Source organism: Rosa chinensis, chromosome 1, assembly GCF_002994745.2.
Source record: "Rosa chinensis cultivar Old Blush chromosome 1, RchiOBHm-V2, whole genome shotgun sequence".
In the NCBI taxonomy this organism is placed as follows: domain Eukaryota; kingdom Viridiplantae; phylum Streptophyta; class Magnoliopsida; order Rosales; family Rosaceae; genus Rosa; species Rosa chinensis.
Window position 1 is genome coordinate 68,075,505 of NC_037088.1, and position 24,654 is coordinate 68,100,158.

The 24,654-nt window shown below is 39.3% G+C and overlaps 1 protein-coding gene and 2 long non-coding RNA genes across 3 annotated transcripts; 1 reads left to right on the forward strand and 2 right to left on the reverse strand.

Moving 5' to 3' along the window:
• The first annotated feature begins 4,588 nt into the window (after positions 1–4,588).
• LOC121051760 lies at positions 4,589–8,544 on the forward strand. Its single transcript, XR_005806842.1, has 4 exons — positions 4,589–4,753; positions 4,896–5,139; positions 7,581–7,884; positions 7,982–8,544. It is a non-coding gene; the product is annotated as an uncharacterized LOC121051760 (long non-coding RNA).
• Positions 8,545–9,441: 897 nt separating this feature from the next.
• LOC112185407 (laccase-15) lies at positions 9,442–12,176 on the reverse strand. The gene is made up of 6 exons (XM_024323654.2): positions 11,808–12,176; positions 11,558–11,709; positions 11,216–11,460; positions 10,990–11,118; positions 9,776–10,738; positions 9,442–9,683 (listed from the first exon to the last, which is right to left on the reverse strand). Exons 1-6 carry the CDS (start codon positions 11,907–11,909, stop codon positions 9,553–9,555), a joined length of 1,722 nt encoding a protein of 573 aa, XP_024179422.1. The 5' UTR covers positions 11,910–12,176; the 3' UTR covers positions 9,442–9,552.
• A 1,984-nt stretch (positions 12,177–14,160) lies between these two features.
• LOC121051052 lies at positions 14,161–14,861 on the reverse strand. The gene is made up of 2 exons (XR_005804943.1): positions 14,479–14,861; positions 14,161–14,377 (listed from the first exon to the last, which is right to left on the reverse strand). It is a non-coding gene; the product is annotated as an uncharacterized LOC121051052 (long non-coding RNA).
• Positions 14,862–24,654: the final 9,793 nt, after the last annotated feature.

Sequence of the window (24,654 nt, forward strand, 5' to 3'; positions counted from 1 at the left end):
CTGATTCCTACCCATGGTCCCCACCATGTCAGAAGAAGCCACACACAACAAAATGAGACAATTAAGGAGAAAGCAACCCCTCTACAGGGCACTGACATGAAAGAAAGTGGCTGCATCGTGGCAATGGATGATAGACACGTACATGTGTGGCCTTTGCCCAAATATGTCACCAATGGTGTATGTGGCTATTGCCCATTATTCTAGTAGTGTCCCTACCCTTTTGAATTAGGTGGTGCACCATCCAAGTCCAGCCTCGTCCTTTCTAAGTCCATATATGGTAAGAAACAGCAGCAGTGTGACACCAGTATCAGCTCGACTTACTACATCCATGGTGATGGTATGGCCAACCTTGAATTCTAGTTCAGAGAAGGAATCCCTTGGATCTAAGGTTCGTGAAGTTGATACATAAAAGATTGGAAAAACACATGAATAAGGGCAGAGGTTACATTCCAAACATCAAAGATTTTTGGGCAAATTTCACTCTAGCTATGTTGCTAGGCACTCCCCTGCCTGACTTTACATAACTCACTAGTCATTGCTCATTACTGAATTTTCGTCTGAACAATAATTACTAGGCAGCTACTCTTTTCATATTTAGGAAAGGTGTATATCTATACTATTATTAAGAGAAGAGGTGTTGTTAGCCAAAATTGATTTTTTTTACCTTTATAACCCTCAAATATTAAAATATCATGGATTATATTTTAACATAAAAAAAAAAAACTATTTCAAACTCTCCACTCTCAGAATTATAACTCCCCACTACTCTCACACCCGATCGGGTGTGTGGACATTTTCTAGTATAACCAAATTAATGCAACGTACGTACCTTGCAGGTCTTGGCTTTTGTTGCTAATTTCTTGTGTATGGGATCACTGGAATCTATTCCTTTTTTTTTTTTTTTTTTTTTTTAAGGAGAAAGGGATTAGGCGATATTAGTTCCTCGGAGACAGACAATGTAGGGCACAAGTCCCACCCTCAAACCCGAAGGTGAAGGGTCTGCCCCACTCTGGGAACCCACCGCCCGTCCCCCAACTCAATTTATTAAAATAAAGAAGAAAAATACATCGTCCAAGAGATAAAGCAAAATTAACAACGAAATAAAAGAGAGGGAAACTTCCCCCTCATGAACAAATCTACAAAAAGAAAAAACCAGCCACATAAGTGAAAACTGGACACACGAAAAATGCCAGAATTGTGGTTGCGCCTGCATGTAGATGCATATGAAGCTAACTTTGCGCACGACCTCCTGGGAATAAAAGCCTCTGAGAATGAGCGGGCAAGAAAGGCAGACGAACATAATCATCTCAGCAACCTGTGAAGCGATAACTTGGGAGTCCCAAAAAATCCGCCTGCAAGTACCTGTGAAGCTCTGCAGGAGGGCTAGGATACCAGGTAAATGAGTGTTTTGAAACACCTAAGTTTGCCATCTTATCTGCAGCTGCATTCCCTTCCCTAAAAATATGAGTTCTACGAAATTGCATTTGCTGAATGTTCTTTAAGCAGTTTTGCCATCTAACTCTCAAGTCCCATGGAGGAGAGAAAGAGTTGGAGGAGAGAGATGCTAAAACACTAGTAGAATCACTTTCCAACCACAGAGTAGTCCAACCTCTAGTGAAAGCAACTTCAATAGACACAATAACAGCATAAAGTTCAGCATAAAAGGAAGAATTGCAACCCAGAGGTTGGCAAAAACTCCCTAAATAAACCCCAGAAGCATCGCGAAAAACTCCTCCACAAGCTGCAGGACCAGGATTACCTTTCGCCAGACCATCAGTGTTAACTTTAACCCAAGGAGGGAGGGGGGGATGCCATAGGACGCGTTGAATCTTGGGCGCTTTACGAGGCTTGGGGCACACCCCAAGGGAAGAAAGAAGGCGGGAATCCAGGACGCCTTTATAGTAACCAGGAACAAGAGAACCGAATTGCCGAATCCATATATGCCATAATTGAACAACACAGTGTAGAGAAAGTAGGGGAACGATTATCAAACCTGAGTCTATTTCGCGCCTTCCAAATTTCCATGAAAGTAAGCAAACCAGCTGCCAACCACAAATTATAAAGCTGAGGGGAAAAACCCTTGTGACAAAAGCCAACCCAAAAATCCAACAGAGAGTCATAAGCAGGAAATGAGGTTCCAAACTGAGTTGCCAGCCATCCCCAAAGATGTTGGGAGAAAGGGCAGTGTAAAAATAAGTGTAAAGCTGACTCTGCCGAACTGTTGCATAATTGGCAGATGGACACAATCGGAATCCCACCTCTTTTCAGCCGATCATCAGTGGGCAAGCGATCTAAGAGAATCCTCCAAGCCAAGAAAGAAAATCGTGGAGGAATGAAAGAATGCCAAATAGTAGAAGCCCAGTCTCTCAAAATAAAGTGTCGTCTAAGCAAGTTATAAGAATCAGTGAAGGATAACTCTCCAGAGGCTGTAGACTCCCAAATGAGCATATCAGGTTCAGTGTCTAAAGGGAGACAGATATCAGAAATTTTCCTGTACAAGTCTGGAAAGGTATCTAGGAAAAAAGAGGGAAACTGCCAAGAATGATCAGAGATGAAATCAGCCACACGTAGATCACTGAATCCTGACCAGTCGAATAAACCCAACATTTCCAAAATTGGATCTTGAAGCCATTTATCTTTCCAAAATGACACTGAACGACCATCTCCAATAATCCAACGACAATTGTGGGTGATATGAAGAGCAATAGAGCGGAAACCTGGCCAGATTGAGGATTTGCGGTAGCTCACTTTGGAACTAGATAAAATAGGATAACGAGTTCGCATATAATCACCCCATTGGTTCAAAGAGGTGAAAGAGTTCCATGCAAACCTTAAAACAGCTGCCGAATTAAGAGTTGCCAGGTCACGAATACCCACCCCGCCCTCTTTTTTCGGAGCACAAACTTGAGTCCAAGTAACAGTGACAATTTTCCGAGTCTCAATATTTCCAGACCATATAAAATTACGCGCCCATGTAGATAACTTCTTCACAAGGTATGCAGGCCAATGATACACTGAAAAGCTATGAAGAAGCATACTTTGAAAAACAGATTGCACAAGTTGAGTGCGTCCAGCCATAGAAAGAAGCCTCCCCTGCCAACCCATTAACCTTGACTTAGCTCTATCGGCAATAACTTGGAGAAGGCAGCTGCGGGGTTTTCCACAAAAAATAGGAACTCCCAGATAAATAAAAGGTGGGCGCCCTGCATGAAAACCCAATATACGTTGAACTACTGTACCTTTCCTGTGACGAGACCTAGCTCCAAGATAGAAAGTGCTTTTCTCCGCATTAATGAATTGCCCTGAAGCTGCACTATAACGGTCAAAAAACCCACGCAGCCGTTTAAGAGAGTTTTTGTCCCCACGACAAAACACCATGAGGTCATCTGCATATAACACATGAGACGGTGCAGTGCATTTCCTGGGAAAAGATATTGGCTTCAATTGACGGGTTTGGAGAAGTAAGTGAAGGCCCCGGCTAAGAGCCTCCTCAGCAAGACAGAATAAAAGTGGAGAAAGGGGATCTCCTTGTCTAACACCACGAGAACACGTAAAGAAACCTTGAGGATTCTTCACTCAGCAAGACTATCTCTTTTAATCACTGGAATCTATTCCAGTACTGTGAAGAAACAAAAGTCAGTTAAGCTCAAATCCGATCGAGTTCTTCCAGAAAAATGGAGGGTTATTGTTAGATCGAGCAGCATATTAGTGCTTCGACAGGAGGATGCATAACCATTTTTACATCCCAGGAGCTAGAAATGGACCTTGACTATACATCATAAGAAGAGTCACATTTTTGGTCCAGATTCCAGAAGGGGGTGGAGTCGACCGTTTTATGAATGAGATATATTATCGATCACCCTTACCCAAAACCAACCATCAAAATGTGGTCAACTTGTTGGGCTGCTGTCTAGAGACTGAAGCTCCAATATTGGCCTATGAAATGGCCTCCAATGGGATCCTTTTCGACAACATTCATTCATTCATTGTAGAAATGGGAAAAGTACTTCATTGCCTTAGGATGCCCTTCTAAAGATATCCTATCAGATTCAGCAGCAAGTACTTGGAATGGCGAAGAGAGGCGGCTCGGCAGGGAAGGAATGGGATGTCATCAAGTATGACTTGTTTGTTGGCGATCCAACGTACTCCGAACTTATGGAATTTGAGCCATCTCGGTTGGTTATAAGAATTAGGATTTTAGAGCTCATTCTTTAGGAAGTTGAAATGTGAGTAAAACAGTGTGACCAAAATATCATATGAGAATCATGAGATTCTTTTTTTCTTTTTCTTTTTTTGATCAAAATGAGATTCTTGAGTGATTATCATGTGTAAATGCATTTGTGGACAAATCTCTCATTAGAATTATCTAACCGTATGTCCTTCCAAGATCGTTCGGTTCTCAGTCGAACGAACGGTAGTTTTCCAAGGACTGCATGATTCAGTTTGGTTCTTTGGTTCACTTTGGTTTGATTGGTGCTATGAGTGTTATGACGTATCCAATAACCACGTGTTGTTTCATGTGAGGCCTTGTCATCCGGTTGGTCGTTTACATGCACAAACACTCCGAGTTCCGTTCGTGGAAGGCCGTTTTAAGTGCATTTTCATCCGTTTACTGTTTCTTCTTATTCTTCTCTTCTCTCCTCTCTTCTCCGTATCCTCACATTTGTTCAATGCAATAACATTGCCAACAAAACAGAGCTTTCGAATCCCAATAATCATTCTTTATCACCATCCTGCACACCATTATTTTATGGTTAGTCTCCCTTCTTCTGTATCACTCTCCATTTTTATCTAGGAAAATTTACTGACAGCAAAAATGCTTTTTGATTCTTGTTTTATGATTGTTAATGGCATTTTTGTTTTCTTGGTATTTATGGGTGAATTGGATCTGGCAGAGTGGCAGGTCTGGGGTGGTATGAGGAGTATAACATATTGGCGTACAAGGTCGATCACGAATATGATTACCTCTTCAAGATTGTATTGATTGGAGATTCGGGTGTCGGAATTGAAAGTCCAACACTCTTTCCTGCAGGTTTACGAGGAATGAGTTTTGTTTCTCTTTCCAGGTTTACGAGGAATGAGTTTTGTTTGGAGTCCAAGTCCACCATTGGAGTTGAATTTGCAACCTAGAGATTACAGGTTGGTTTGCTGACTTGCTCTAGCGTTGAAATTTCCAATTTCCTGCATTTTAATGTCCTAGCTTGAACATCAATGTTTGTATATGATTGATCACGTTTATCCATTGTAAATAGAAAACAATCTTACAATACAGTTCGGTTATATGAACGTTTTTAATACTGGATTGTCCTGTAACGTTTTATGAAACTATTTTTGTAATACTGGATTGTAGAATGAAAATAGGGAATTAAACTACAAGTTTTTAAGATGTAAATACATGTTCGGCACAAGTATTTCAAAATTTGAAATATTAAAAAGTAAAAACATATCTATCATTTCAAACAAAAACAAAAAACAATAAAATAAAATAAAAAAACTGTAGCACTCAGTTTATACAATCTGAAACTCTATTTCTTTTTTCTTCAAAGAGAAAAAATCATTTTTATGAAACAAGGAAAACGTCAAAAAGTCATTTCTCATATTTATTCATAGTTCCTGAATTATTTCCTAAAATTTGTTTTCCCTGTTTTTCAAATTTAATGCACCGAACGCAAATTACATAAGTTTTTGAATTCGTAAAATAAAAAACAGTTTCTCAAAATGATACCGAACGGGCCATTGTCCATGGGGAATATGGTTTAGATTTCTATGTATTGGTGTGATGGTATTAGTTTTTAGGATTTGGTCATAGTTGTGGGTCTAAAAGAAGTTATATATAGAGGCATTAAGAGAATGTTCTATGTTAAGAACAGTCGTTTCAAGGAGACCTAGAAGGCTAGAACCAAATGGCGTGATCAGACAATGATGAGTGTGAGAAACTTTAAAGCACAAGGGTGTGTTGGGCTGTAATAGCATCTCCAATGAAGTTTTCTTTTAGCTGGTCACATGACAACCTTCATTTTTGCCTAATCTTACTCTAACCTATATGTCAACATTGTATGTTATTTTAATATATTTTATTTTATTTATTTTGTTTTTCTCAGTATAATTCATTTTTATAATGGACACTCTTCAGTATCTTCCTTCTTTTCTCTCTCTGTAATCAAGTCCCACCCATCTATCCATTGATCAATCTTCCCAAATTATTGATCAATCATAGCCCAGATCAATCAAAATGATTCTCAGCTTTATGTTCTAAGCGTTCACGAATTCCAGATCTCAAAATGCCATTCCATCAACGCCTAGAAGGATTCATGATTGCAATTAACCGTTTGTTCAGATACGAAGATTGGTTCAGATTTCAGAATCATAAGTAGGGTGTTCAGTCCAAAAGCGGCTTTCACTGATTCAAGATCCTTATTCTGATGGGAACCATCGGAATGTCTTCCATTCCTTCTTTTTCAAATTTTGGTTGGAGGGATTCACCAAGATAGTTGCAGCTTAATTCTCTTTGCATCACTCTGCAACGAAATAAAATGCCTCTCCGTTGAGAACACGAACATGCTTGAACAACCCTAATTTCTATGACGCTTCTTTCTTTTTACCTTGAACCTGGTAGTTGCTTTGGTCTGGGTAGGATGTAGAGAGAGAGAGAGAGAGAGAGAGAGGGAGGCGAGAAAGAAAGAGGGAGAATGAAAGAAACAATAAAAAAATATAAAACAGAGAGAGTTGATCGAGGCTGTCAAATTTGAAGAGCAAGGCTCGATGTCAAATTCACGTATGCATGACCTATGGGTTGGAGCCTTGGAGGAGTGTTTCATGACTTTCATCAGTCGTTTGTTATCGTTTTACACTCCACGTTGATTTGACACATCCATTGGGATCTATGGGAAATCCTTCAAATTTTTGGCTGAGCAGTCCAGGAATTAGAATCGTATAAGTCACCTTTTTTATTATTTCAAATTGATTGAAATCAACTCAAATTAAATGCAAGGCAGATGGATAAACCAAACAAATAGAACTTTTGGATTGGTTGATAGAAGATTTTTTTTATCTCCCTCTACGTACTGTGGACGCAGGCAAAGTTTCCCAAACTAGGTGGTGCTGGTTATTAGATGTTTTATTTGAAAAGAAAGTCCCTTGGCGGTAGTTGTAACTTGTAGTTGATTAGCTTTATGATTCAAGTAAAGACGTCCTTGCCAGCTGCCATGCATTCTGTATTTTACTTACCTTGTGTGGTAGCATCTGAACCTAGATTACATTAACTGTACCCGATTATGATACTACGTACCATAGCTAACTTCAAGATACAACGTTTATATGTATGGTGTTCTCTTATGATGAACGATAGAAACCATGTATGACATGCAAATTTAAGGCAGTAACTGCATGCAAAATGATATCTGTTAAGTCTTTCTTAATTCCCTATCTTCATAGAACAGGTCCTTTACTAGCTAGATAAGAACGTTGAAACTCAATCAATAATTAACCAATGTTAATTGCATAAATAGTAGCATATGCCTCTTCTCATCTACCTTGTGTATACTTTCCATCTTAAGATACTCGGTATTTATTGCATGCAGAGTCTAGATTTATATGTAGGCAGAGGGGAAGACAGTGAAAGCACAAATATGGGACACGGCAGGTCAGGAGAGGTACCGATCGAGCCATTACCAATGCTTACTACAGAGGTGCTGTTGGTGCTCTATTGATCTATGACGTAGCCAAAAGGCAAACATTTGACAATGTGACGAGGTGCATGGCTCCGCGAACTCAGAGACCATGCAAACTCAAATATTGTCATAATGATGGCCGGTAACAAATCTGACCTCTATCAACTGAGAGCTGTCCCAGGAGAAGATGCTCAACTCTTGGCTGATAAGGAAGGTCTCTCGTTTTCAGAAACTCTTGGCAAACATATTAAGCTTTTGCTTTCGCTTACATTTTAATACATGACACACTTCTTAATTAAACTGCAACATAGACAATGATGGCGCTCCTGACTTTGAAAGCACCATCATCCCACACCAAAGACGCAAAGACTATATTTGCTTTCTCAATCAGCCGGCTCTTTTACTGTGAGAACAAAAGATCGATTTCTTCTGCCCAAGAGATGTGAATGACAGCACACTTGGATTCACACTGATTTTGAGTCTTGATTGATGGAGCCACCACTTTAGCACTATATGTGGAATTCGACGATCCAACATTAGTGACAGTCCTATGGAAGACTCCATTGACGAATTCCAGATTGATCCTTTATAGAAAGAGCAAATGAAGGATAGTTCAGGTCATTGGCTGTTTCATTATTAGATTTTGATGAGCATGAGCTAGCCTTGACCCTGGTTATTTTTTCCAATAGTTTGTCATTGTATTTTTGTGAACACAAAAAATTTACATAGTCTTGTTCATCAAGATCATATACCAAACCAAGATATATATGGAGCCCTATAAGGGTTTAGTAGGCCAGCCCGTATGCAAATTCAGTACTGTGTGGGCTAGTTTTGGCACTCATAAGTTTAGCTGCAAAATATTGGAAATACAGAAGGATATGGTTAAGTTTTTTCTTTCCTAGTCCGATAACTAGTCCAATATTCAGCAACATAACACTACTATCGACAAGAGATCGAAACCTCTTCTTAATTTGCAAATTATACAAACAAACGTCATAAAAAGTGTTATGTGTAGTAGACGTAGCCAGTGACAATTTAGGGTAAAATGATTTGACGTATGTAGTTATAGCTGTAGCATGGAGGCACGTCATTGATGTCCATGTATCCAAATAGTATTTATCCCTTCTGCCACCCCGTACCAATTGGTTGATCATATGCTGCTAGAATGTAAGCTCCTCAAGCCGCTAAATCTGGCTACAAGGCTATATATAAATGTTAATCATGTTCTACTTCATCGATCACCTGCAATATCATTCCTCTTGCTATAGCCTATATACAATTAATATCTGATTACGATCGAATCAAGCTAGTCACCTTGAGAATGTTGAGATTCATTGGATTTGAACCCCTTGATAAGGAGGACATGCACATATGTAGCCGCCAATGCATCATTAGTCTCTTCACTTTTTCAAATAGTTGCAATTGCGTTCCTATAATAATTCAACTAGTATGTATTTTTCATATATGTTTTCTTTTAATATGTAATGCATTGTTATTTCAGCTCGATTTCTTTATTTGAGTAGGTTGGTAAACGCATTGGGACAAATCAACTAGTACTAAGGCCAATTAGTTCCAAGATAACTTAATTATGAAACAAATTACAAGTTTAGATACCAAGCCCTTACTTCTTAATTAGAACATAAAAGAGGAGGCCAATACTTATCACAAATTACAATCGTGTTCACATAATCAATTTATTGATCAAGTTAATTATGCTCAACTACCGTTTGATCTAAATTTAAATGTAAAATTTACATACAACAGTAATATATATTCAGCATAATTTCTTCTCTATTATTACAAATATGATCACAATCCTTCTTCCCCCATTATTACATGGAATCAGATATTAGATGGAGGGCTAGCTAGCAGGCAGGTAGCTTTAACATGGTGGCATATCCGGTGGTGGAGGTAACATTTGTGCTTGAGGGCCCTTTCCATTTTTCACTATGAATGTCACGTCCATGCCCCACGACATATGCCTATCAAGATGGCAGTGCATAAACCAAACTCCTACTCATCAAAAGTCATAAAAAAATTGATATCAGCATCATAATCATGTAACATATGGTAATTAGGGGAATGAAGTCAACTGAATTAATTACCAGGGTTGTTGGCCTTGAATCTAATGGTAGTCCACCCATTTACAGGGACGATAACGGTGTTCCGAAGAGGAGGATCGACAAGATTATATTTCAAAGGGTCCTTATCCTTGTCAAAGTTCCCAAGCCCCATTCCAACAACATAGAAACTGTAACCATGCAGATGCATTGGATGGTCATCCCCCGACACCAAATTAGTCCCTTGAAGCACAAGCTCCACCGTGGTGTTGTACTCCAATACCTTCACCTCCGTCCCTCGTTTCGGAATCTGAAGGTACAGCGGCAAGTCCTGCGCCGTAAAATTAAACAGCGAGGGCGGGAAATCTGGAAAGCGAGTTCCAAATTCCCCGTTGACATGATAATAGTAAGCTTGTAGTATGTCAATGCTAGGGTCCACAAAGCTGATGTTGTTCACGCTAGCGGCGAAACGTGTCCCATTAGGCCCGGCGCAGGAATTATTCGGGCAGGGAAACGAGTTGACGGAGACTGTGTAAAACAAGTGAGTTGTAATTTTAAGTGGAACATCAATGGGGTGGTTATTATCAGCTAAGCTTCTGAGACTGCCGGAAAAATTAACCGATGCATTAGTGTCATTGTAGGCAGGAAGAGTAGGAAACGAAGGGGTTGGAGAAGGGGTGTATGTGTAATTTTTTAACCCGCGATTTGAGTATTGCAGTAGGGCTGTGGTGGTGGTGTTATCATAAGGAACCCCAACACCACCTACATAGGCTTTAGCGGCCATGTAGTAGTGGTTAGGCTTCTGATTAGCAGTGAGCAAAAGGTCAAGGGTTTGACCAGGTGAGATTGTGACATAATCGGTTGTGAAAGGCTTGGTGTAGCTAGCATCTGCCCCTACAACTGTGACTTTGTGATTGGCGATGGAGAAAAACATAATCTCTTGCACAGCGGAATTGATTAGCCTCAGTAGGTAGGTTTTGCCATAATCAACCATCAGATTGAATGTCTCTGCGCAAATCAGGTTTAGTACTCAGTAGGTGAAATAATCTGAGAGCTAGAATATTGCAGCAAAATTAATAACATATTGATCCAACGATTATATAGAGGTTTTCTATGAAGCAATAAACTAGCATCACGCGGTCTACGTACAGCAGACAGTGATGTTATCTCGTCAATCTTAAGTTTTAAGAAACAAGTGAAATAATTTGTGTTCTGTTTCAATAATCTATTGATTGCATGATTTGAGTTGGAGTGCTTACCTGATTCAGAGCATGGATACAGATGGCCGGGTTGACCGTTAATGAGGAAAGCGGAGGAATTATTAGGGTCCCCTCCGGATTGAAGAGTTTGAGTATAAAGCTTCCCTATATCTTCCTTCCACCACTCTCCTGCAATTTTCAACGTACAACTCAGTTGTTTACTAACCAAGTGATTAGAATGGACATATAATTAAAATGATCCTTGATTAATTAATTACGTACGTACCCAATATGACCGGGATTTCTGCATGAGGCTTGGCAAAAGGGTAATTGTTGTCCTTGTTGGGGTATATGATGATTGCACCATGTACAGTGGCTCGATCCCACTCACTGTGAGCATGCCACCAAAGAGTGCCTTCCTCCTCGGAAAAAATGATTTTTTGGGTGAAATTGGCTCCTGGTTGAATCGGGCACTGCGTGATATACTCTGGTCCGTCCGACCATGGATTCCTTGGTTGGTCAACACCATGCCTAATCATGATCGAGTAGCTTGTTATATATATATGGGCTGAACACGTACTACATATATGAATGATCGAAAGCTTGAGAGAATCAATTAAATGCGTACCAGTGGAGAGTAATGTTACGATTGCCCCTGTTAAAGACATCGACGATGACGGTGTCTCCTTTGCGAGCGTACAAAGTCGGTCCGGGAAACTGACCATTTACAGTCAAGATGTTCTTTGTGCTACACAATCTTTTGTATGGAGTTTCTTCCACCTACGTATAAATAGATCATATATCTTAATTCAAGTTCGCACTCGATCATAATGAAAATCAATTACATGCATGCATGCTAGTACATAATACATGCATACCACAAAAGTGTAACGCGCTGGCCAAGCTTGGCAATGGAGGAGGATGCCATTAATAGCCAATAACAAGCCCAAAAGTAGTTGCAGGCTAATCGAAATCTTCATCTTCAACAAAACATGCGCTAATATTTATCAGGAGATCTGCAGATCGATGTGTATAAAGATTCAGATATTAGCTTGCTAGTAATTAGCTATTGATCATCAACACTGCCAGTCCCTTCTTGGCTTGGTGGTTTTGCTTTATTAGCAATGCTCAGCACCTTTGATCGAGTGGCATACCAAAAACAACACAGCTATTGATCAACACTAGCTAGGTTGAAGCTTTGTGCCTTTTCTATGATTATTGCTGTATGTTGCTAACTAGCTAACTCAAGTAGTTGCGGCCAGTATAATCAGGAGCTGGTATATATAGAGTGAGTTAGTTAGATGTACGTGAATGATAAGGAACATTATTTAGTCATATGATTGATCGATGCTTGCAAAATGCGCATTCTCTACGCCTACGTACCTACAGTTTTGAAAATTTGGGGCACCTTTGAGTCTTTTTTGTTATTATCCAAATGAATTCATTGAACTTAATTCAAAGGACAAATCTGTCTTTTCTTGTAGACTGTGGAGTTTTTTTTTTTTTTTTTTTTTTGGCAAAAAGACTTAGCAGAGTTTAGCTTTGAATTGGATTTGTCCCATGCATATATAAGTAGAATATTATACCAGATATAGAAATTACCACGATTATACTGAGTTGCCAAGAAATTACATACTAAAATTTAATCTCCCAAATCAAGGACTTCGGAGCGAATTACGTTTATTTTGCAATTAGCTAGCAAGGGTTTGAAAAAAATTATGATTGATTAAGATGTACTTAAAACGAATATTCTTGACAGTCGTCAGAGGGGGTACTAACTCATCATTGATCAATCAGGCGGTTTGCCTATCCAATAAGCATCGCGAAATATCTTCATTTTGTTTTTAACATAAATGTTAAAACAAACAGGGAGCAATAATTAGCAGTCTTTTTACATGTCTTCATTACATTGAGGTCTAGTTTGGTTCACGGAAAATAATTAATTAGGAAATTAAATTTTATCATTTCTTGCATTTGGAACGCAAAGATAAAAAAATATTTTCCTGAAAAAAAGAGAAAATAAGAGCAACTCCAACATGTTCTCTATAATTTTTGTATTATATATAGGGAAACAGAGGTCAAACTTTCCATAATTTTTCTTTTCCAACTCCAATAGATTTCTTATTTTACAGTAATCTTTAAAATCTTCATAATTCTTCCTTAAAATTTTAGAAATTGCTGTAAATTTAGAGAATTTTATTTTCTCTTTCTCACTATTCCTAAAGTAGGGATAGTTACAGAGAATCTGTTGGAGTAAAAGAAACTAATTTTTTCCTAAAATAGAGAAAAATCAAAATATGGGGAAGCTGTTAGAGTTGCTCTAAGAGAGAATGGAAAACCCTAAAGGAATTACTTTTCCCCCTCATTTTCTTGCATTTATTACTCACAACATATTATTTTATTGCTTTAATTATAAAAATTTTAACAACTTTCCTGATAACTTTTTTTATTTTACCAAACAATTAATAGAATGTAAAGTTTTTGGGAAATTTCATTTCTCTTCCCATGAGAAAGATAAATGAATTATTTTCCTTTCCGTGAACCAAACGAGGCTTTATTTCAATTTCTTGCACTTGTAGATTTTCGGTGCTTAGACTTGAATAAGAATTTAGGAATCAATGACAGGACTATTAATCTTCTTTTTTTTGAAAAGAAGTTTGGAGCCCAGTCAAGCTGGGAGCCTAATCCCCACATTTGACTTATTATATTAAGATTAGAAGAGTGCATAAAGGGGGACATAAAATCTTGACCTCTAGTCTCAGTACATAAATCCTCATAGAGTACATCCCAGATAACCATCAAGATAACTTAAACTAGTGAGGTGAGTCAATCTATGTGCTACACCATTTGCTTCACGGAAGACATATCTAATTTGAAAAGAATGAAAAGATGTCAAATATGACTTACAATCATTGATAATATGCCCTATGTCAAATCGTTTTTCACATTCTGTTGCAGTGCCAACACCACAAGTGAGCAATCACTTTCTAGGTCGAAAGCATCCCAACCTTCACAAATAGCCAATAGGATACCTACCCTACAAGCCTCCGCTTCCATGTGAATAGCGGAAAGGACATGAGAGGGAAGTAGCTTGCCATGGATGCAATGCAAGTATCAAATTCGTCGAGGACCACTGCGTCAATACTTCCATCCAGGGACGTAGCCAGGATTCCAAAATGGGGTGGGCAATCTTTTTGGGCGAAGCCCAAAAATTTTTTTTGATGTCTCTACAGCAAAACCTGCATCATATCAATGAATCTCATCAACCCATTCCCAATTATCAACCTTAATCATTGTAACAGCAACAACCCGATACAGAGATCCATTCCCAATTATCAAGTATCAACCCATCATCAATTCATCATTCATCAACAACCCATTACCCATCACTCCATCAGCAATGACAATCAATTTATTCAATTATCAAACATTCAACAAAAATACGTCCCTGCCCAGTTGACAATCAATGAATCAATCAACCAAAAATCCAAAACATTCCCAATTATCAACCCATCATCAATGACGATCAATCAACCAAAAATTCAATACCTGGCATCTGGATTGAAGCCTTGAAACTGCGGAAGTCGCAGACTCGCAGTGGAGCTGTGGAGGTGGCTCGGTGGCGGAGGAGGTGGCTCGGCGGACTGGCGGACTGCAGGACTCACTATCGAACCTGGAAGGCTGGAACTCTGGAAGGGGAAGCAAAATGGGGACAGCTGCACTGAGGGATGAGAATTAAGAGTTCAAGGAGCACTGGAGCAGCCGAGCAGGACTGCAGGAGTCGGGAATCCAGAGATGCAAAGTATGAATTTTTTTTTTTTTTTGGGCTATACCCATACTTGGCAGTTTTTAGCCCAATTTTTCCCTTGGGCTACAGCCCAGACAGCCCTTCAAGTGGCTCCGTCCCTGCTTCCATCTACGGACTATTAATCATTTTGATAACCAAGTTTGTCACCACACAACCAATTCGATCTAAACATTTATTTCCTAATTTCCATCTTTCATTTGATAGCCAAATTTGGCTTCCATGGGAATAGCCAAATTCGATCTAAACATTTATTTGGTGACCACATTTGGTTATCAAATGAAAGATCGAAATTAGGAAATAAATGTTTAGATTGAATTGGTTGTTGGTGACAAACTTGGTAAAATCAAAGGTGGAAGAATTGGTTGTGTGGTGACCAATAACTTGGTTATCAAAATAAATTAGAATACGTAATTGGATTGGACCGGAATAAGAATGGACTTTCCACGTTTTTGGTGTAAACCAATCTAGAATGGACAAGGACAGATATGAAAAAAAAAGAAAAGTCAAGTTTTACTTGAGAGCCAGAGATGAAAAGAGACTTGAGGACGTTTTCTCTGTAGATGCATGTAATCATACTTGAGGTTTAGGCACCACGTCCTCCTCGCAGTATAATAATTCCATCAATAATAACATTTGATGGGCTCCTAACCTCCTTTTCAAAAAGATGAAACTGAGTAATATTGTAACCAAAAAAAAAAAAAAAGATGAAACAGAGTAATCGGCTGTGGCTAGCCAAAAATGATAGTACGTATACGCTTGTGAACATATCATTTCTAGACATCCCGGCCAATATATAAAATACCAGACACTTTTATACTTGCTCCTCTTATACCACTGTTGGAGTGGATTTGGTTTAGCCGCGCGCTTCAATATGTACATGCAGTGACCGAAATTGCACCAGAAGCCAACTCGGCGTTCACAGAAATATATCGATCACAGTCGTTCCTTGCCGCCGGCCCCTTTGGCATAGATAGCTGGAAAAATATTTTGGGTACTTAAATGGTATAGATTTACGCATTCACATCAGGTGGTAAGATGAAGAATTAAATTAAATTAATTAATGCGACAACGTACCTTGACCTTCGAATGAAATATATAGTAGAAATTCAAATCCGCGTGAAATGAAGAGACAGGGAAGGTGCAGGTTGTATTTCATCGTACTGGCATCTATATATAAGTCTAAAGTACTTGAGAAGGGGATCGGAATTTAACAGAAACTGATCGATCGAGACAGTATGCTTAATTTGATAATTTTAATTTTGCATTGTTCCATATATTGTCATGCTTACAATAATTGGTTTACGTACGGTAAACATATATTACAGGTTACCAATCAGAGAATCGGAACATGGATCAAAGAGATCAACAAGCGGACTAATTTTTATCACTCTAGCTGTCAGCTGATAAAGTTTGATCGATAACAACGCACGAATTCCAAACTTGAAACTCCCTTTCAATTATCGAGAACCTCTTCACCATTCCCATATGAAAAGAAAAAAAATCTAGGTAGCTAGTTCATTAGTTATTTGTACGTACGAACCGTCGATTTTTAGTTATTCAAACAATTAAAATGCCCAGTACCATTTGGTCTGATGGTATAGTTTCTTTTTCGTAAGTGAGAGGTTGTAAGTTCGACTCACGAAATATTAGTTGTAGCATTTGAGTTGTTTATCTGATAAAAAAAAAAAACAATTAAAAGTTGACGCCTTCACAAAGTAGTATATGTGATCGATGAACATAAATCTCGATCTCTTGTTTAGTAAAGTAAGACCGGACAAAGAATGACAATGTCAAAGTTGAGGATGCATAACTCTACTTAGAATAAACGAGCTCTTTAAACATTTTTGCTATTGATATTGTACAGACCATATATTCCTTTGCCCATTACGCCTATGCCAATTACTTTTAGGGTTAATTACATATAAGTGCATATTTCAATGTTTTTTTTGCCATAAGGCCACCAACTGTTTTTTTTCCCTCATAAGGCCACTAGATTAAAAAATGTGTTAAATTTTGGATATAAAAATCCAACATATTTACATAACTGCCACTAGAGTAAAAAGTCAACAATCATCCTCTCTCTCTTCTCCGGCGAGGTCTCCGGCAGACTTCGGCGGGTCTCCGGCCAACTCCGGTGAGTCTCCGGCCGACCTCCGGCGACCACAAAAGCTACTGTCACTAACATCAAAAGCTACTGTCGCTGACAACAAAAGCTACTGTGGTGAGATTTCCGGCAACCTCCGGTGATGTAGCAAAAGCTACTGTCATCAGTAAGAAAAGCTACTGGCAACTTCCGGCGAGGTAACAAAAGCTACTATTATCAGCAACCAAAGCTACTGTGACAAAAAAAGCTACTGTGACAAAAAAAGCTACTGTTACCAAAAAAACTTTTCTCCCCAAAACCATAATCTACTATCCCCACCAACAAAAGCTACTTTTGCCAACACCAAAAACTACTCTAACCAACAACAAATGCTACTCTCACAAATACCAGAAAGCTACTCTCACCAGCACCAAAAGATACTCTTACAAACACCAAAAATTACTGTCACCAACAATAAAAACTACTATCACCAACACCAGCGAGCTACTCTTATACTAAAGAGCTACTCCAGTAACAGAAGCTACTTTGACCATCAACAAAAGCTACTATCACCAACACAAAAAACTACTGTCACCAGTAAGAAAAACTACTATCACTAATACTAAAAGCTATCTCAAAGACTTGCAATGCTCAAACAAAAGCTACGGTTAATGTGTTAAAAAAAACTACTCCATTATAACAAAAACTACTATTGATGTGTTAAAAAACTACTCCACTATAACATAAGCTACTGTTAATCTAGCAATTCCACACAACAGAACCAAAAGAAATCAAAACAATACAAACTAACAAAACCATCCCCCCATCATACAAGAGCACATTCTTGTTGTGAGGGACCAGAAACATTACTATCATCTGAAACATTCCCATCCTTTCCAGCATACCGTTCCAAATCAATAGCCATGTCAATCAAATTATGCCCATTTTCAGATTTTACATAAACCTCTGCTAGAGAAACATATTCAGGCATCAAGACATGCATCTTCACCGGTCTTTACTCCTACATTAACTTCCGACATCTGATTTTCTAGTCCACCAGACAAAACCATCTGGGAACCAGTGCTTGCATTCAGGTCTCCATCATGCCCAGACTCATCGATTCAGGCAATTTTCACTTCCTCAGCTGGGATGTCCTACGATCATTTACTTCACAGTTTTCACTAGGCAATTAAAATCGAGGTTTTCAAAACAATTTGCAGCTACAAATTCAAATTCAAACGAAATGGAAAATGCGAATTACTTGGGAGAGCCGAGGCGAATCCGAGACTTAGAGAACGAAGCCGAGGCAAGGAAGCACAAGAACGCTAGGAACTTCGATGGCGGAACACCGAAAAATGCCGACAGCGCTCGGATCTACACCGAGGATGAGATCCAGAAGCACACCAACACCAAATTCAGAGGACGGCGAAGTCGGCCTTGTTAGTGACCGCGACCGGAGCTTGCTCGCAGGCCTTGAACATCTACACGCACTGGTAGAGCGACGCGAGCTTGTTGGCAATGTGGATCTTCGATGGGAGCTTCTTCGTTGTCTTCAGGCGTGGCGGCGTCTTCAAGGTTTTGCAAGCTTGGACTGATTGGAACCTCACCAGATCGGAGGCGGTGGTCGCCGGAATCAGAAGGGGGGAGCGTCGTGCCGGTGGTCGCCGGAATCGAAGGCGGAGACCAAAGGCGTGAAAATCTGTGGTCGAGGAGAGAGAGAGAGAGAGAGAGAGAGAGAGAGAGAGAGGTAAAGGCGTAGACTGAAGGAATTAATTGGGTTTCTCAAGTGGGAGGGTAAAATTGTCAGGAATGAATTAATTTGTGGAAGCAAGTGGCCTTATGTGTACAAAAATAATTAAGTGGCCTTGTCACTAATTAAAGTTTTAAAAGATCACTTGTGTGTAATTTTCTATTACTTTTATTTGAGGTCCTTCATCTTCAGGACAATTCTCTATAAAGATTGCCTCTTGGTTACAATATGATCATATTTCTCCTCATTCTAAGTGATCATCTCTGTTGAATAAAATTTGGAAAATAAATATTTCCCCAAAGGTTAAGATCTTTGCTTGGCTCTTAATTAGAGACAGACTCAAAACTAGAGATCACATTTCTAATTACAATCATCATGTTTCCCACCTTTGCCTCATATGTCATCAATATATAGAATCTATAGATCATCTTTTTAAACAATATGCACGTATGCTATTCATATATGGTCTTTTTCTCCATTTCCTAATCCTATAATTAAACTGGAATGGTACTTTAATCTCTTGGATTGAGTCTCTAATTAAACATAAAGCTAATATTGATGTGTTAGGGAAAGTGTTGCTTACACTGTGGTCACTTTGGAATGCTAGGAATAATACAATATTAGGAATAATAAAGCTAATCCTAATAAGGTAAGTTATGACGTCTTTATTTTAGATAAGTTTTATTCAGAAGCTAGTCCGGTGGTCAGTAAAAATCTTGAAACGATTGCCAAGGAGGTAAGGTCTCCAGTGTTGCACAACAGAGACCACAGCTAGCATCTCCTTATCATACACGGGTAGAGCCAAGTGCCTTTGAGCTAGTGCTTTGCTCATGAAAGCAATGGGATGGCCTTCCTGAGAAAGTACACCTCCAATACCTCTATCACAAGCATCACACTCAACAACAAATTCTTTGGAAAAATCAGGAATTGCTAGCACTGGTGCACTAATCAAAGTCTGCTTCAATTCCTCAAAGGCAGCTATAGCCTTTTCACTCCATTGGAAGACATCTTTTTGAGCATATCGGTTAAAGGTTTTGCAATCATTTCAAATCCCTTAACAAATTTCCTGTAGTATCCTGCAAGTCCCAAAAACCCTCTCAATTCTTTTAGAGTTTTTGGTTGAGGCCACTTTTTGATGCAATCAATTTTGGAAGGGTCAACAGCTACCCCATTTTCACTGATCACATGTCCCAAATATTCTACCCTTTGTACTCCAAAGCTGCACTTGCTCTCTTTGACTTTCAAGGAGTGTTGCTGTAATTTTTTGAAGACGAATTCCAAATGCTTTAAGTGTTCTTCTAAAGAAGAGCTGTAAACAAGTATATCATCAAAGAATACTAGCACAAACTTCCAGAGATAGTCCCTCAAAACTTCATTCATCACCGATTGGAAAGTTGATGGGGCATTGGTTAAGCCAAATGGCATGACCAAGAACTCATAGTGCCCTGAATGAGTCCTAAAAGCTGTTTTGTTGATATCTCTCTCATCCATTCTTATCTGATGGTACCCCGATCTCAAGTCTAGCTTTGCGAATATGGAGGCTCCATGAACCTCATTAATCAGCTCGTCTACAACTGGAATGGGATATTTATCCTTTACAGTGGCAGCATTTAGAGACCTATAGTAAACACAGAGTCTCCAAGTCCCATCCTTCTTTTTGACCAATAAGACAGGAGATGAGAATGGACTTACACTAGGTCTTATTATTCCTTTATCCAACAGCTCATAGATAATCCTTTCAATTTCTTCCTTTTGTGAATGAGGATATCTATAGGGTCAGACACTAATGGCAGCTGTGTTGGGAAGAAGTTCAATCTTATGGTCTTGTCTTCTTGCAGGAGGCAGCTGCGTAGGAGCTTCGAATACTTCAGAATATTTGTGAATTAGATCATGGATATCCGGGTGAACCTCCGCTGAAGAGCCTTTCTTAGCTATGGAGCTGAGCTGTACCATCACTGCTTCTCTCTCCCTTCTTAACAACCTCGTCATGGATTTGCAGCTCACCATAGTTGTCTTCGTTTCTGTTTCCCCTTGTAACACTTGTTGCTGCCCAGAACTGAAAAACTTCATGGTCATAAACTCAAAATTCCAAACTATATCACCCAAACTTTTGAGCCACACAGCCCATAACACTATTTCACAGCCTGATATAGGTAAAACATAGTAGTCGGCAGTGAACTTGTACTTCTGCAACTCCATTTGTAAAGTAGCTTGCCTACTTGTTTGTAAGATATCTCCATTGGCTAACCGCACCCTCAGTGGTTTGATGTTCTTAATTGTGGCATGAACATTTCTTATCAAGCTTGGGTGTATGAAATTATCGGAGGCTCCCGAGTCAATAAGCACATGTACCTTCTTTTTATTGCACCACCCTTTAAGCTGCATGGTGCTAAGGTTGCTATCCCCTAACATTTGTAGTTGTAATTCTTGCTCCGCATTTTCACCCACTTCCAGAACCATTTCTTCCTGCTCTTCAGGGTTGTTTGTGTCCTGCATCACTAACTCCTTTTGCGTAATCTCCATAATCATCATGGCTTGACCTCGCCTACAATTGTGGTCGGGTCTAAATATTTAATCACAAAAAAAGCATTGGTTCCGAGCTCTTCTCTCTTGGTACTCCGCCTGAGTTAACCTTCTGTTCCCTCCTACTTGATTAGCTGCCACATGAGCAGCAGGTGGCCTGGCGGGAACCACTTGCAGGTTATTTCGAAACTGTCCTCATCCACCTGTGGTTGTGTGGCTAGTTCTAGGGGGGGCGTTTCTGTTTACAAATGTTATTTTGGAGTGGCTTCTGAGGTTCATCTCTCTCTCTCTTCATAAACCTTAGCTAACTCACATGCATCATATAAGGTCCTAGGCTTCAAGGCCTTCACATCAGCTCGGATGGTGTCCTTTAACCCGTTAAAAAACAAGACAGTAAAACTTGTTGTGAGAAGCTAAGGGCTCTCCTGGAGAGTTTAGTGAATTGATCCATGTATTGGTCTACCGTCACCACTTGAGACATTCTTTCTAACGCCGCTTGGTAATCCACCACATTGTGGCCACTAAACTCTCTCATAAGATCCCAAGCCAAGAGTTTGAAAATTCTCCCCGAAACATGTACCACCGATCCGCTGCGCTTTCTGTCAAATGCATTGTAGCAATGGCCAACTTCCTATCTTCCGGAATTTGATAAAACTCAAAGTATTGTTCCGCTTTATTCAACCAGTCCACCGGATCACCCCCACTGAATGTACCGAACTCTAGCTTCATTTGTTTCATTGTAGGTAGGTTGGGATCCAAATGAGGATAATCATTCATCTGAGGGTATCGAGGAGGCTGTTGCACTGGTATGAAATTTTGATGAGTCCCTGAGGGTTGAGTATTTTATGGCACTGGAGTGGTTGTGGTAGCAAAGGTGGGGTAGGCATGACCCAATGTTGCCATATTTTGGTAATATGGGACTGCAAATGGTAAGGTTTGTGGCAGTGGTACACTGTTGAAGTTAATGGGAGTGTATGAGAAGGGACCTGAGTAGCTCATAGTTAAAGGGTCCCCTCCATTAAAGCCACTATGGGACGTATAGGTCATATGCATAGGTTGGGAATTAGGTACCCAATAAGGTCCTCCAAACACATTGAACGGTTGAGTACCGAAGCTAGAGTGTTGATAATAGTGAGGCGGTTCCTGATGGTCACTGATCTGAGCTCTCCTCAAACTCGATTCTCCCCGTTCATTATTCGTGCTATGAACCATAGACATCACCACTCCAAACGCATTAGTTATTAAAGCACTTGAGCCACTAGCTCCCAAGGGCCTAGTTCGACTAACAACGGTAGAAGTTGGTATGGGATCTGTCACAAAATCACTAGCATAGCCCAAAATGACATCTGCATCTGATACATTTAAAGAGAAACCATGAGGGGGTTGTGAAGTATTTCCACCGGTTGGTACCGTTGAAGCGGTAGATGCCACTCCTCTTGTGGACGACGCTGACTCCAGCATAGCTGCCATGGTAGGCGAACCTGAAGTTGGTGGCAAAGACCGAACTTTAAGGCTTTTAGATCTGGATCTGGAGTCACTGGAGAGGGTCGCTCTCTGATGGCCTTCAGCTCGTCCAACATCTCGGTGCGAAATGTAGATAGGGATTCTTGATACACACTCAGTGTTTGTTTTAATGCATCAATCCGAGCTGTAGTTTCATCTTTGTGAACTTGAAGGTCAAATTCAACATGTGAAAGTTCACCCGAAACTGCAGGATGAACTCCGCCACCCTTTTGCTTAACCATCACCCTCAGATCGAAAGGCTCTGGATACCAAATGTTAGGGATGTAGCCCTAACAATTAATATGTAAGAAAAGTGTAAGAAAAGAGAAACTAAACGAGAAAGAAATAAAGATGGTTTTTAATAGATGGCTGCTCCTTACAACAGTTTCATATTTATACTACTAGAGAAGCTAGCAGATCAAGACACTTGTCAATGATCGAATGGATAGTAGTAACCCTAAGTAACAAAACCTATCTACCACAGCCACATGCATGACCAAAGGAAATAACCAAGTCTCTAGGCACAAAACGGTGCGTTACAGTAAGTCAACAATACTATTCCTAGATACACAGGGGCAACCATTTGGCAGAATCATAACATGATCATTCTTGAATAAACGTATGCTTCAATCTTGCAAGAATGCGATGCGAAACACACAAACGCAAATGACGACCCACAAGTCCATGAATCAAATGCCAGATCATTCCAGAAACAAATTGGGATGCGAAACACATACCCGATTTGTGTAGAACGGAAGGAACTGATGGCGACGCTCTAGTCTTCTTATTCTTCTTCCGGTATAGAATCGGCAACCAAGAACAGAGAGAGAGAGAGAGATAGAGAGAGAGAGAGAGAGATAGAGGGAGAGCCGGAAGGACTAAAAGTTCTGAAAAGATTAAAGAGAAGTTCTGGGCTCGCGATTAGTCATCTAGCATTGGGGTTTTAGATGCTATTTTTTATTTTCTTTTATTATGTTCAAGAACAGATGAACTCCCAGAAAATGACCGTTTTTTTTTTATAATAATTATTTTCTTTTAACCAATCCCTTACTGTAAAAGTACGACCATACTCTCGAAAATTTAATCACGTGCTTGATTAAGAAACTGATCACTAACAGAAAAATTGATCTTGATATGAAATCTTTAGTTCAGATATCACATTGATCGTTTTAATAGTTAGGTATCAAACTAACCAAAGCAAAAGAATTGAGCACTGATAGTGAATTTTAACTATTTTCATTTTTAATGAAAGCTATTTTATTTTCATTTTCAATGAAAGCTATTTTATGAAATTAAAAGCACGTAAAGCTCATGTGATACTTTTTAAGGTGTGATTCGGGATCATAAGTGGGTCTGAGCCAGATTGGTCGTGGATAATAGCAGCTTTTTTCTTCTTTATTGGTGTGAGGATAACTGCAAGGTTGATTCCCGTTTTAGCAAGAAAGAGATTGATGGAAGAGAGAATGATTGAGATTTGGTTGATTCCCGTTTTTTAAGAATTAAACTAAAAAAAGTTAGTGTCACTCATAGATTCTAAGAATTCTCAAACGCCTGTTGAATTTGTTTGTAACACTCCCATTTTCTTATATCTAAATGGCTACAAACAAGCAACACAACAATATAGCGCGTACAAAACTAAAATTTCATCATATGCCTATGATTATTGTCTTTATTTTATTTTATTTTTTTCATTACATGGAATGATTTTTGAAATTCGGTTTCATATAATTTGTAGTGCAAGCAACGTTTGTATGCTAGTGGATTCGGTAAATTATGATAAAAAAAAGTACTCTGAAACATTCAATGACCTCAAAAATCGCTTTTTATAAAGACCGTGTTTTTCAAAAAACATACAAGATGGGCTACCCTACGGCAAATTATCTAGTCAGCAGTCACCAGAGACCCAAGGGCAGCCTAGTTGGACTTGACGAGTTGACGATATAACATTTCTCTAAGTAGTTTTATACTTTTATATTTTATCCATCACCAAGGTGGTATCACGTAGTCATTCCAGGCTGAGAAAAATTCAGCTACCGTTCCCAAACTATGCTGCCAAGG

Excerpts from the sequence above, each read along its gene's own strand:
- LOC112185407 (XM_024323654.2), bottom strand. The coding sequence starts at position 11,909 with ATGAAGATTTCGATTAGCCTGCAACTACTTTTGGGCTTGTTATTGGCT. Across the intron at positions 11,710-11,807 it reads CAGCGCGTTACACTTTTGTG|GTGGAAGAAACTCCATACAA; the intron begins GTATGCATGTAT and ends ATTTATACGTAG. Across the intron at positions 11,461-11,557 it reads CGTAACATTACTCTCCACTG|GCATGGTGTTGACCAACCAA; the intron begins GTACGCATTTAA and ends GATCATGATTAG.